Source organism: Notolepis coatsorum (genome assembly GCF_963971535.1).
Source record: "Notolepis coatsorum genome assembly, chromosome: 15".
NCBI classification, from domain to species: Eukaryota; Metazoa; Chordata; class Actinopteri; order Aulopiformes; family Paralepididae; genus Notolepis; species Notolepis coatsorum.
In genome coordinates this window covers 1,724,238-1,739,184 of record NC_140179.1, presented here as the reverse complement: position 1 = coordinate 1,739,184, position 14,947 = coordinate 1,724,238, and the positions used below count along the sequence as shown (strand labels likewise).

The following is a 14,947-nucleotide window of genomic DNA, read 5'->3' as shown; positions in this document are numbered from 1 at the left end:
ATTTGGATCTCTAAAGGGCTACAGTCTTCCAAGACACTATATTACAATGCAATCGATTAATGAAAAGATACATGTTAAATAAATAAGCAAATGCAATCAGGTAAATACAATTAATCGACACCGAAAGGTATCGTACCAACATGGTGATGATTGAAACACTTGGCCAAGTGACCGAATCAGATCTTCTAATCATACACACTTTTACCACCAGCATATTGCCTGTCTGAGAACAGCGTTCAACCATGCTGCTGACCACAAGGGATGCTGGGGTAACGATTCAAAATCGGTGTGATCCGTTTCTGTAGTTTGTTCATGATGTAAATCTGATTACCCCGCCCATGGTGCATCTAGTGACGTTTTCATAGTGACCTCAATCACAGAGGCTTCGTGAGATGGCCTCTAGGGGGCGTTTGATTGATTGATTGATTGATTGAAAAGTTGATTAACAGATTGCAGAATGGGTACAGTACAGTACAGCTCAATACACACAATTGTTAAGGGGATGCAGACCAGAGAAAGACTTTCGTCTTGTTTACATCAGGGTCCCCCATTTTCAATTCATCATGACATACACGACATACAGATAGACAGTACTGCTACATCTATTATTTGACGTTGACGTGAATTGAACACAGGCGCTGTGTGGGCCTATACAGGATCTGTGCTTGTTCGATATCACTCAGAAGTCGGAAGCAGAGAAATTAAGCTTATTTTCCTATGGTTAGAAGTCCATGGTTTTGTCGTTGTCATGGACGACATTGCCTTTGATGACAACATAGCGGATGGCTTCCTGGTGTCCTCCCATCTGGTAGATCAGGTGTTCCCACCTGCAGTAAAACAGGCCAATCACACAGCTGTTAAGCACCACACATCATACTGGAATGCAAAAACCAGGAACGTATCATCACTTAATGTCATCTAAAATAAATAATGTCTACAGATTACTTGCTTGAATGTACAACACTGAACAAACAAAAAAAAACAATAGTCACGTCATACAACATTCTCAGCGATATATTTTTTTTATCTGTCTATTATTAAAAATGTTCTTGGGTGGTGCAGTGTCCTGGTATGTCTTATTATTACTGCAGTACTATCATGGTCCTGTCCTGTTACACACACACACACACACACACACACACACACACACACACACACACACACACACACACACACTCTCTCTCTCTCTCTCTCTCTCTCTCTCTCTCTACAGGTATGTCTAGTATTTTCAACATTAATATCTTATGCCCAGTATACTTCCTTGGGTTATACATGTTGCTCTAGTCTGTGTCCACTCTCTGTATACGTTAAATATCATCTTGCGTCTGCGTCACCACATTGGCCCACACAGCATGTGTCCCACTGAGACGCCTGTCTGTCCGCGGCCGGCTGGTTTACCGCGAGCTGTTGAGGACCAGCAGGTCTCCGTGCTTGTGGACCTCCAGGGAGCCGTGTGTGTGGGAGCGCCCCAGGGAGTAGGCTGCGTTTATGGTGGCGGCCGCCAGCGCCTCGGGCATCGACATCCTCATGTTCACACAGGCCAGGTGCATAACCATCGGCTGGGGGGGGGGGGGGGGGGCGTGAAGCAGCCCGACAGGGAGGAGGACGAGACGAGAGCGAAGTTAGGGGACCCCCCCGGTAATGCTTTCAAATGCTGTCCTTTGCTATTATTATTATTAAAGGGTACGTTCCAAACGTTGGGCCCCTATAGCCCTGTTTTCTACTCATCGACGATGTTGTCTAAACCAGTGGTTCCCAAAGTCGGGGTCGCGACCCAAAGGTGGGCCGCGAGCAGCCACGGATGGGCCGCGAGATGATTTAAAAAAAATAAAAAAAAACAAAAAAACATTTTTTTTTTATTTTTTTTTTTAAATTTTTTTTTTTTTATTTTTTTTTTTTTTTTTGTCAGGCCACTGAACTTAGAAGCAGGCCAGGACAGTGTTTCTAGTTGTATTCTAAAATTCTATTCTATTGTATTCTAAAGTGTGACTATATGGTTTTATATTAACTTAATAAATAAACAAAAACGAAAAATCTACTTATTTCAACGAACATTTCAAACTAAATAACAGATTATGCACATAAAACGCTGAAAACAACCGAAGCAACAATAGTATTTTAATGAGGCTATTATTATTATCATTATTATTTTGCAACAAGTTAGCCCTCTCATCATAAATAGCACATATAAATGAATAAACTACCTTGAACTAACTTAATAGGATTGAAGTGATATTTGGCTTAAAAAATCGGTCGCCTGACAAAAAAAAAAAAAAAAAAAGCCAGACGATGTGCATTGGGCCGCGGCTCTCTGACGCCTTATTTTCTGGGCCCTGGCCTGAAAAGTTTGGGAACCCCTGGTCTAAAGGGTAGAGTCCTTTACATTTAGTCATTTAACTTAGCCGACGCTTTTATCTAGCCGACGCTCTTATGTACGACAAGTCAGCAGGAAGGGTACAGCTCATTCAGCTGAGTGACAATGTTCATCAGACAGTGTTTAAACTTAATAGACAGTCTCCTCCCCACCGCATGTATATATTCCCTCCCCGCCGTATATGTATATTTCCCTCCCACCCACCCACCCCCTCCTAAAGTACAGTCCCCTCCCCATCATATGTATATACTCTGTCAGGATCTAGGGGTAACAGTACTGTATATTTGAATACCGTTTATGTCACAAATGTATCAGTACTAAATACCTATATGTCCCTATGCCATAAATGTCATGTATGTTGTGTACATGTCATAAATGTCTATATGAATTGAAAATGGGGGACCCTGATGGAAACAAGACAAACGTCTTTCTCTGGTCTGCATCCCCTTAACAATTGTGTGTATTGAGCCGTACTGTATTGTACCCATTCTGCAATCTGTTAAATAAAGTTTTCATTCATTCATTCATTCATTCAGTGCTGCAGTGTTGAGTGCATAGCATATGAAGACATATTAGTATAGTAGGTAGTAATAATAGGCAAGGAAGATTATTAAATGGAATACTCCACGATCCAGGCCGTGCTTCGTACTGGATACAGAGCTCCTCCTTAGCTGGCCACGAAACAAATTCAAAGTTAATGGGGCCACTGTTGCACTTGAACATACTCAAAATTGCTTTACTTTGCAACAATGCAACTATGCTGCTTTAAAGGGGAACTCCACTTTTTTTGGAAATTAGCTTATTTAACATCTTCCCTGGAGTTAGACAAGATGCATACCTTTTTTGTCTCTGTGCGTGCATTTTAGCTTTGGGAATAGACGCTCCGTTAGCATAGCTTAGCTTCATCACTGGAAGTGAGGCAGGACAGTAGCCTTACAGTGCCTTACAGTGTATTGCAAGGTCTGACATTGACCAAACTTGATATGCATGACCTTGGTGGGCTCTAGGTCAACTCCTGAAAAGGGGGTCAATGTCAGACTTTGCAATCAAAAGTTAGGGGGCTAATAACCCTTGCCATAATTTCAGTGCGCCCCCTAACTTTTGATTGCAAGGTCTGACATTGACCCCCTTTTCAGGAGTTGACCTAGAGCCCACCAAGGTCATGCATATCAAGTTTGGTCAATGTCAGACCTTGCAATACACTGTAAGGCACTGTAAGGCTACTGTCCTGCCTCACTTCCAGTGATGAAGCTAAGCTATGCTAACGGAGCGTCTATTCCCAAAGCTAAAATGCACGCACAGAGACAAAAAAGGTATGCATCTTGTCTAACTCCAGGGAAGATGTTAAATAAGCTATTTCCAAAAAAAGTGGAGTTCCCCTTTATTAAATGTGCAACGTGGTGGAGTAGGTTTCGGCATTTATTCCAGGCTCGTACAGAGCGTCGTCCCCATTACTTATAGTGTTGAGGCTAACTAGCCAGAGCTGGTGGTGTCTCTGCCAGTCGTCGTCATCAGCACCACGGGGAAATAGAAAACAGGACTATGGGTCCAGCATGCTGAACTTATACCCTTTAGGATTCCTTAAAGGAAGCAGTCAGTCAATCAATCAATCAACCCCCCCCCCCCCCCCCCCCCCCAACACCAATATGGCAAATTCACTTACTGTCTTCTCCAGAGTCAGACAAGAAGATAAGATACCGATTTGCTCTCCGTGCGCTCAGTAGAAAGCTATCCGGCTGCAAGATATAGCCTAGCTTAGCATAAATTAATGCAGTGTTTCTCAAAGTGGGGGGCGCGCCCCCCAGGGGGGGCGCAGAGGCATGACAGGGGGGCTTGAGATTTATTAAAAGATAAAATAAAAAATTAAGATTTTTTTTTTTTTTTTTGGATTACAGAAAATTGTCACTAAAGTGCTATCTGTTGCAGCTGCACTGTTCTCCATGAAAATACCATTTCTCAAAATCTGAAAATCATTATTAATGTTGTTGCACAGTTGTAAGTGGTTGCACAATTTGAAAGGTCACGATATTGGTGTTATTTCAATCAATTAAACATGGCCATTTCATGACTATTTTGTTGGGGCGAGGGGGGGGGGGGGGGGGGGGGGGGGCAAAATATTTTGGTCCGCCAAAGGGGGGCCTGACAGAAAAAGTTTGAGAAGCACTGAATTAATGGAAGCCGATACGGATCATCGAGCCTAGCTTAGCTGTTGGGCAAAGACTCTCATGGAATTCTAAGCCGTATCCGCTTCCATTCATTTGTGCTAAGCTAGGCTAGCTTGCTACCGGATAGCCTTCTACTGAACGCAGGACATTGGTATCTTCAACGTCCGACTCTGGAGAAGACGCTCAGCACATTCACCGTAAAGTTGGTGTGTTCCTTTAACTGTATATGACCTCATGCCATCAATCAGGATCCCACCAGACTGCTGCTCCACTTTGCACCCTTTGCCTCATATCTCAACGTCTCGCCTGTCTGGTCCGGCCTCCGTCCTCGACCCTTCCCTCCCCTCCTGTAGCAGCGGTACCTACCATGGAGCAGCAGTAGGCATTGGGGTTGAAGTCACTCCCTAGGGCAACAATAACTCCAGCCTCCAACATGTCCCTGGCTCGGGGCTGGGGGAGCCTAGAAACAGACAAACACTACTATTAGATAACTCACCACCTGTGTATGTGTGTGTGTGTGTGTGTGTGTGTGTGTGTGTGTGTGTGTGTGTGTGTGTGTGTGCGTGTGTGTGTGTGCGTGCGCGTGTCTGTGTGTGTGTGTGTGTGTGCGTGTGCATGTGCGTGTGTCTGTGTGTGTGTGTGTGTGTGCGTGTGCATGTGCGTGTGTCTGTGTGTGTTCCACTACCGTAGAATGTAGGCTGTCGTCGGCAGAAGGACAGCTGCAGTTTTGGCTGTTGCCATGGCAGCGATGCCTTCATCCGTGACCTCCTCCAGGTGACTGATGGCTAAGGCTCCGAGCTCCGCCCCCAACTATCAATCACACAAACACACACACACCAAAGACATTTTAGGGGGGGATCCCAATACGCTGACACAAGTAATAGCACACTCCTTCCACTTGGTAACGTGGTCTTTTAGAGGGATTGTTTACCTCTTTCTTTTCTCATCCTCAAGTGGTCAACAATGGCTCCAAAGGTGTGTAACTAATTGTCTCGACCCCACAACATAATGTAAATAGTCTGCATTTACGGTATATAGTGCTTTTATCCAAAGCACTTTACAGTTATTTGTTCCTCACATTCACCAATTCACTCACACGTTCACACACCGACGGCGGAGGCGACCGTGCGAGGTGCCAACCCGCTCATCGGGAGCACTTAGGGGTTAAGTGTCTTGCTCAAGGACACTTTGACACACTGCCCGGGAGGAACGGGGATCGAACCGGGAACCTCCGGATGCTCTACCTCCCAAGCCAAGATTAACAACAAATAATTTGCGATTGGGAATGGCAATCATAAGGTCCTCACCATACTGCCTCAAGCCCCTCTACAACTCATATTAATCATTTGAATAGGCGAGATTCAACATGTATTGTATAATTATGATAGAAAAGACTGACAATGACATAGTGTTTTTTTTTTATCCACTTTTTCTCCCATTTTCTATATTTTCTCCCATCCCAATTTCGTAGCATCCAATTCAACCCTCCCCTGTCACGGACGCTGTTTCTTGCCTCCCACAAGCCGGCTGCAATGTGGACTAAGTCATACATAGCACAAGTCCCCTCCGGTACTTGAGGTAACAGCAGTCGCATCTTTTCACCTGCGCAGCTCGATCTCTCAGTGGCGAGGAGTAACGCGTGGGAGGCTCACGCTGCCCCCGACACTTCCTGATTCTACTGCGCAGGCGCACCAACCGACCTGTAGGAGTCGCTGTCCACAACGCCCGATCCCCACCCATCAGTTTCCCACCCCCTAATACGGCCAATGTGTATTAGTATGAACGACCAGCTAAACTGAAAGCAATGTGGAGCGCGGGGCTCGAACAGGCGAGTCCAGCGTCTCCGCATTCGTGGCGAGCGCCTTGCCCACTACGCCACGTAGCCGCCCTACAATGACATACAGTGTTATACTGCATCTCAAATGATCCTTTGGCTTTAGGCCCCCGGCTTTCCCACCACGGTGTACACTTGTACGCAACACCGACTGCCTACCGCGACTCTGCCCCTCCCTAACCCCCCATAACCCCCACCACACAAAGGGCTCAGAAGAGGCTAAGCGGCCCCGTCTTGTGTGCCGTTCGGAGAGGGACGTTACCTGCGCCGAGTTGGTCGGGTGGAGCTCGTCTCCGTGGAAGTTGATGTTGAGGCCCATGTCTCTGCCGGCCTGCAGGATGGAGCGCGTGGAGCCCACGTCGAACACGCCCCTCTCGCAGAACACGTCGATGTTGTCCACCGTCAGAGTCCCCGCCGACATCAGCTCCCTCAGCCGCGGCAGCTGCACCCGCAGTATGTCCTCCGTCGCCTCCGCGGCCGTCTTGCCCCTGAGGGGGAGAGGGAGTTGGGCTTGAGTTTTAAATAAATAAAAGCCTTTATTTTTGCATGACTTATACCTCAAATACACATTAAAACATTAGTTTACAGTCGATACAAAATAAACACTCATTAAATAAATCTACTGTAATGGATCCACTAAGAGAGAGAGAGAAGAGAGAGAGAGAGAGAGAGAGAGAGAGAGAGAGGGGGGGGGGGAGAGAGTCAGAGAGGGAGAGGGATACAGAGAGAGGGAGAGAGAGAGAGACAGAGGGGTGGGGTAGTGAGGTAGAGAGAGAGAGAGAGAGAGGTGGGGGGGAGAGAGTCAGAGAGGGAGAGGGATACAGAGAGAGTCAGAGAGAGGGAGAGAGAGAGAGACAGAGGGGTGGGGTAGTGAGGTAGAGAGAGAGAGAGAGAGAGAGAGAGAGACAGAGGGGTGGGGTAGTGAGGTAGAGAGAGAGAGAGGTAACCCATAATTAAAAGTAAGTTTTTTTTTTGTTTTTTTTATCTTTCTTCCCCTCCTTTTTCCCGATTTTTCTCCCATCCCACCCTTCCTGGTTGTTGCGTACTTTCCCCTACTGTTGGTCCGGGAGACCGGAGACTGTCGCATGCTTTCCTCCGACGCATGTGCAGCCTGGGGCAGGCCAACCTGGCCGCGCAGGTTCTCACCGGGGAGAGTGTAGCGTGTGGGAGGCCACACTATCTCTCCTCAGTTCCAACCCTCGCTGAGCAGGCGCCCCGACCGAACTGTAGGGGTCGCTGTCCACAACGCCCAGGACCCACCCTTCAGCTTCCCACCCCCTGATACAGCCAATTGTATCAGTGTGAGAGGCCAGCCAAGCTGATAGCAACGCCGGGAGCTGGATTCGAACAGGCGAATCCTAGTGTCTCCCGGTGTTGGTGACGAACGTAATCTCCGTGCGCCACCTGCCCCCAATTAAAAGTAAGTTAATGACAATGTCAGGTATTCCCATCCGTGTTAAGGACAGGAAGTGTTGGGCGCTGGGAGTTGGTCGGGTTCAGTACTTGGGCACGGCATGAGCCCCGCAGTAGGTGGAGGAGATGTTGATGGGCAGGGTGCGTCTGGCCGCCTCGATCACCCGCAGCATCTTCAGCTCCGTCTGCAGCTCCAGGCCGTAGCCGCTCTTGCACTCCACCAGGGTGGTGCCCGCGCGCTGCATGCGACCCAGCCTGCCGGTCAGAGAGGCCAGGAGGGCGGAGGCCGGCGCCGCCCGCGTGTGCTCCACCGTGTAGTGGATGCCCCCGCCGGCCAGGTGGACGTCCATGTAGGAGGCGCCCGCCAGCTGGAGAATGAATTGAGTGATCGTTACATTTATAATATAGCGCTTTTCTAGACACTCAAAAAAGCACTTCCCACAATGTAGGGTGGGGAATTGCCTCCTTCACCCCCACTGGTAGCACCCGACCTTGAACTACGCAGGCTCGATGGCTGCCATATACAGTGCTGGCACATCACACTACACAATGGCTGAATGGCTCAGGAGACCAGGGATTGATATCAGCCGATTAAGGGGGGGAGGGATGATTAGGTGGCCTTGATAATAATAATAATAATAATAATTCATTTAATTTATATAGCGCTTCTCAATAACCCGAAGTCGATGACAGTAGTCGGGAGCAGGGGTACAAACAAATAAACGAAAGCAAAGAAACAAAAACAACAAAGAAACAAAAACAAAAGGAACATGAGACCATGGGGGGAAAAGGGGAGACAGCCTGATAGCACAAAAAAAAAAAAAAGACTGGAGACAGATATCAATCAGGTTGGAGGGGAGGGGGGGGTTTAGGGGTGGGGGGGGTTGAAGGCAAGGGAGAACAGGTGGGTTTTGAGGCGAGCTTTGAAGGTGGAGAGTGTAGGGGAGTCTCTGATGGACTGGGGGAGGGAGTTCCAGAGTCGGGGTGCAGTGCGAGAGAAGGCCCGATCTCCGAAGTTTTTAAGCTTGGATGCCGGGACAGTGAGGGAGGCAGTGGAGGAGGACCGGAGGGAACGGGTGGGGCGGTAGGGGAGAAGGAGATCAGTCAGGTAGGGGGGGGCCAGGCTGTGGAGGGCTTTGAAGGTGAGGAGTAGTGTTTTAAAGTTAATGCAGTGTTTGATCGGGAGCCAGTGGAGGGAGTGGAGGACAGGAGTGATGTGTTCGCGGGACCGGGTGTTAGTGAGGAGGCGGGCGGCTGAATTTTGGACCATTTGCAGTTTATGGAGGGAGCGGGAGGTGATACCAGTGAGGAGGGAGTTGCAGTAGTCCAGGCGGGAGGAGATGAAGGTGAGTGTGATGGGTCCGGATCTGGTGAGGGTGGTTTTGGTGCCAATGATGAGAAGTTCAGTCTTGTCACTGTTCAGTTTGAGGAAGTTGTGGGTCATCCAAGTTTGGAGTTCGGTGATGCATGATTCGATGTGACTGAGGGGTGGGCTGTGGGGGGATTGTGTACTGATGTAGATTTGGGTGTCGTCAGCATAACAGTGGAAGTTGAGGTGGTATTTGCGGATGATGTGACCAAGGGGGAGAATGTAGCAGATGAAGAGCAGGGGGCCAAGGACTGAGCCTTGGGGGACCCCCTGTGTGACTGGGGAGGGGGAGGAGGTGTGGCCGGAGAGGGAGATGAATTGGTGTCTGTCAGTGAGGTAGGAGGAGAACCAGTCAAGTGCTGTGCCCTCAACACCCAGTGATGTCAGAAACCTGTCCATCAGGTGGAATTGGGAGTCTATTTTAAGTAGTCCAAAGTCCTTGGGGGGGAGGGGGGGCAGTCCGGCCTCCACCTAGGTGTTCAGCAGTCTGATGGAGGTTGGCACGAAGCTACCTAAGCCCCTTTTGTTTAATGATGAAGCTCTGTATCGACGGCCTGAGGGCATTAGTTTGTAATGGGTGTGAAGGGTGTGTGTGTTGTCCTCAACTATTTGGGAGGCCTTTTTAACTGTCCGTTTCTTGTGGATGCTGCTGAGTGGCTCCTGGTCCTTCCCAATGATCTTGCCGCTGATCTTAACGACCCTGTCGAGAGGTTTCCGGTTGGGGCACGCATCACTCCAAACCATGATGTGATGTTAAAGGACATTATCGATTCCACAAAGGAGTTGTAGAAAGCCTGCAGGATTGATGGTCGCACCTGAAGCTTCCTCATCTTCCTGAGGAAGAACAGTCGCTGTTGGCACTTAAGAGTGGATGTTATCTGTGTTGGTCTTGAAGGTGAGCTTATGGTCGATGGTGGTGCCAAGATATTTGTACTCCTCAACGCGCTCTATTTTCTGGCCATTTATCTCCAGAGCCGGGGGAGTTGTGGGGTCACGCCTGAAGTCCACCAGCAGTTCCTTCGTTTTGCTGGGGTTTAGGTCCAGGAAATTGTTCTTACACCACTCTGCGAACCTGTTCATCTCTCCAATGATGCGGTCATTGGAGTTGGTGGTGTCAACGATGACTGTCATCAGAGTATTTGATGAAGAGCATCTCAGGGTCTGAGCTGCTACAGTCGTCGGTGTACAGAGTGAACAGGACTGGTGAGATGACAGTTCCCTGTGGTGCCCCGGTGGATAAAAAAAGAATAATGCAGGACCTGTTCAGAGGTCTTTAATTGGCATGCAACTATCCTCAATGTTTAGCGGTTAGCACACACGGTTACACACACACACACAGGAACACACACGCATGCATTGTTCTTTGTAGGATCGCAGATGCGATTCATCTCTGCGATTAACCCATCCCGTCGTCCTTCCCCCCAAGGGCAGCTGGGAGCAGACAGGCGTCGGCGAGGGCCGCGCCAGGGGACCAATCCAAGTGCTCCTGCCCGTCTTCGTCAAGGACGCCACAGCGTTAGCGATCTGTTGTTGTGCATGTTTTTCCATTGGGTTTATCTTATCGGGGGGGAAACCCTTGCGAGCACGGGGAGAACATGCAAACTCCACACAGAAAGGCCTGGGAGATACCCCACCTGGGTACCTGGGATCATGGAAACCTGGTCCCCAAGCGGGAATCGAACCCAATCGAATACAGTTCCAGTTCCGTGTCTATTTGTGAGGAAGGAGAGAATGAGCAGTATGAGGTGGGGGTTGACATTCATCCGGAGGAGTTTCTGTCCCATCAGATGAGGTTGCACGGTGTTGAATGCACTTGAGAAGTCCACGAATACCATCCTGACAAAGGACTTGGGCTTCTCCAGCTGTGTGTAGGTGTGATGCAGGAGGGTTATCATTGCATCATCCACACCTCTCTGCTGCTTGTATGCAAACTGGAGTGGGTCTGTGTGCCCACTAACCTCCCTCTGTAGCTGAGGTAGAATGAGCCTTTCAAAGCTCTTCATCACCACAGATGTTAAAGCTACAGGGCGGTAGTCATTATTGCAGGTGGGGTTAGTTTTCTTAGGGACTGGGCAAATGATGGAGGACTTCCATATGGTTGGTATGGAGTGTTCAGACAAGGATCGGTTAGAAGAGGTTACAGAAGACCTCAGCCAGCTGCTCATGACAGACCCCCTACTCTTTGCAATAAGCACCCTGGGTTCTTATTATCATGAGTCCGGACTAGCTCTACTCATGTAGCCATGTACTGTATTTCACTAACACCTCAATAAACGCCTTGCCCAGAGTGTTGATGTGGTTCTCTTTCTTCCAACATGGCTGACTGCCGTGCAGCGGTAGAGTAGGTCAAACATTGGAAAAGCATGAAGTCACTGATTCACTGTAACTTGTTTATAATAATAAGTAACTAATAAGACACCAAATTAATAAGTTTTTTTTTTTTTTTTATCTACTTTTTCTCCCATTTTCAATTTTTCTCGCATCCCAATTTTCGTATTGTCCAATTCTACCCTCCCCTGTCTCGAACGCTGTTAGGCCATGCCTCCCACAAGCCGGCTGCAATGTGGACGAAGCCTTGCATCACGTGTCCCCTCCGGTACACGAGGAGGCAGCCGTCTCATCTTTTCACCTGCACAGCGCGATCTCTCAGCGGCGAGGGTCTGCGTGGGAGGGACGCGTGATTACATATGCACGCCGCATTTCTCGGAGACGCTCTCTGATTGGCACTGACTGACGCTCTCTGATTGGCCACTGACGCATTTGCCCAATCCGTGACGAGCTGTGTCTTTGCCCATTTCCTCGTCAAACAGCCTGAAAACTACCTGGCGCTCTATCGCCCTGCTCTAAGACAAACTCTAACCTTAACCAACTTCGAAAGAGTGCCTAAGCTTAACCGTCGAAAGAACTTGCCGTCACGCTCTAAGACAAACTCTAACCTTAACCAACTTCGAAGAGTGCCTAAACTTAACCAGTGTAGAAACAGGCGTCGGCCAATCAGAGAGCGTCTCCGAGAAATGCGGCGTGCATATGTAATCACGCGGGAGGGACACGGCGCCTCCGTCGCTTCCTGATTCTGCTGCGCAGGCTCACCAACCGACCTGTAGGAGTCGCTGTCCACAACGTCCGATCCCCACCCACCAGCTTTCCACCCCTAACACTACCAATTGTGTTAGTATGAACGACCAGCCAAGCAGATAGCAATGTGGAGAGCTGGGCTCGAACCCAGCATCTCCTGCACTAGTGGCGAGCGCCTTGCCCACTGCGCCACTTAGCCGCCCTACATTTTTGTTGATATATTTCTCTATGTCAAGTCACACTTAGCTGTCCTTCCAACAAAGAGGACAAAATGGGCCTTCTAAACATTCCATGAAAAAAGGGCTCTATTATTAGTACCTGCTGCACAACCGTGTACTAATCAAGATGTTTGTACAACTTTAACTTAAGACTTTCAACTTTTCAGCATCAGATAAAATATCCAAGGATAAGTCCAAGAGGGGCTTTACTGTCGATATGTGTCTCCGCGCAATACCACCGTGACAGTTTCTGGTACATGTATTTGGAAGATAAAAGGATTAACTGAAATGCTGTCGCGGCCCCTAGACTGTGGAACAACACCCGCTTTTTTGTCAGATCTACCCCCTCTGTTGATTCCTCAAAACATATTTTTATTCGCTAGCCTTTGGATCCCCCTGATATTAGATTATATTAGATTCAAATCCATTGTCATTATACAGCACAACGAAAATAAGTTTGGCATCCAACCAGAGTGCAAATGTAACAGTTAAGTGTAATAGTAATAATTTATACAATGTACACGTGATTAAACTGGGTACAAAATATACAAATGCGTACTACTGAGTGTAGTGCTAATCAGATGTATGTACAGAGTTGTAGTATAATATGTACAGTGATACCGGTATAAAGACAGTATGGTAGTAGAAGTCATGCTGGCCAGCAGCGTAACTAGTAAGAGTAGGACATATGTAACAGATATATGTAAATGGGATATGTGCAGGTATGTACAGACATATTTTGTATTATTCCTTGTGATTTTACTACCTGCCCTGGTCTGTACAGCACTTTGGTCAACATGGGTTGTTTTTAAATGTGCTTTATAAATTAATCTGGATGCATGTGGATGTCAGCATCATTTACCTTCATGGCAAATTCATGAACCCTGTCACCAGCCCAGACTGGATGGGTGTGAGCGTCCACCAAGCCTGAAACAAGAACATACTGAGCATGAACCGACACTTAGTTGTGCAGTTTGAATACCTGCAGCATGCAACTCCAGAAAATGTACCACTTCTGCTTTGCTGCCGACATGTCACTCACCAGGTATGACACACATCCCTGAAGCATCGATCACTTTGTCAAAAGATCCTTCTGGATATTGAGCCTTGATGGCGTCTGCAGGTCCCACGGCTTTGATTAGCCCATCACTGGATAAACATGCCAAACATACCACATTATTACTTTACCGTCTATCACCCTGCCCTCAGATGAATCACTGTGTCCTTTGAGACGGTTGGTTGGCCGCAGAACAAACACTGTTATTTGTTCATTTTTAAGGACCTTATTGGTAAACTAGCTCCTTAATACATCATTATTGGAATGGAATTTTGTAACCCATTCTGGTCCCCTGAGTTTGCTTGGAACTGCATTTTGCTATGATGCCCCTCTAGCTCATGGAATGAACTCCAACAGTCGTTAAAGATCGAGATACTCCCCTCTGTTGCAGAGTTTAAAACCTTGATCTGTTTTAATTGATGTTATTCTTGCTTTTGTCTACCCATGTCTTGTCTTGTTATGGTTTTATGCTTTATTTATGCTTATTACTGCATGTACACTCGACGTGACTGTAAATGGGAGAAATCTCAATTGCTTTTCGAGTTTAAATAAAAGGTTTGAAATGAAATAACAGGCCTACTAGTACTTATTTCAAATGACAATTTACAGCCTAGGTTTGGCTTAAGGCAAGCAAGTGCAATGCAAATATAGTGACACAACTGAAAAAGTAGCTACATTTAATTGAGTTATATCATTTTAGATTTTACAACGCTTACCTGCCAATGACAACACTGCCGTTGTCAATCACACACAGGTTCTGCATCCCATCCTTCGTCAGGTGGGTTTCCCCGTTGTTGCAAATCAAAACCACCTGTTTGGCGTTTTTCACCAGTAGTTTGTAATTGTGGGACATTTTCAAAAGTAAATTGTAAGAGTAGGCAAGTATTACTAGTCACCTCTAGAATGGTTGCTCTTCCCAGACACTGCAGTAGAAATAACGGTTTGGGGGACAAGCAAATATTTGACCAAGAGAGTTCAAAGTGCACAAAGGGAGGGCGGTGCCGTCACTACAAGCACAATATCAGATATTTTTTGAATACCAAAACCAGCTCTCGGGTGGCCGATACCTGCCGACATTAGACTGAAGAAGACGGTCGGGGCTGTGAACTTGTGGTGGTGTATATAAAGACCAGTGATGCCTTTACTAGTAATCTGATTACTTTTTTCAGTAAATAGTAATCTAACTTGTTACTTTTTACAAGCCAGTAATCTGATTACAGTTACTTTTCCAAGTGGCTGTGAGTTACTATTTAGTTACTATCTCATAATGCTGATGATAAGAGAGCCAGGGGTACAGTCAGCTAGACCGGAGTATGGCCTAATGGCTGATGACGTCTCATGATGACCTGTCTGAGCAGCCAATCATGATTTATGACATTATGCACTTTCAATAAAGCATTATAAAAAAGAAATAAAAAAAACTGTTGTCATTCTTGTGGCAG

At 47.3% G+C, this 14,947-nt stretch overlaps 1 protein-coding gene across 1 annotated transcript; it reads right to left on the bottom strand.

Annotated features, from left to right (window-relative positions):
- Positions 1-721: 721 nt before the first annotated feature.
- amdhd1 (amidohydrolase domain containing 1) lies at positions 722-14,358 on the bottom strand (the record flags this gene model as incomplete). The annotated part of the gene is made up of 9 exons (XM_084330420.1): positions 722-827; positions 1,399-1,559; positions 4,906-4,999; positions 5,225-5,349; positions 6,636-6,861; positions 7,877-8,154; positions 13,311-13,375; positions 13,491-13,597; positions 14,222-14,358. The coding sequence occupies 9 exons, from the start codon at positions 14,356-14,358 to the stop codon at positions 722-724; spliced, it is 1,299 nt and encodes a 432-aa protein (XP_084186546.1).
- Between the last annotated feature and the right edge of the window lie 589 nt (positions 14,359-14,947).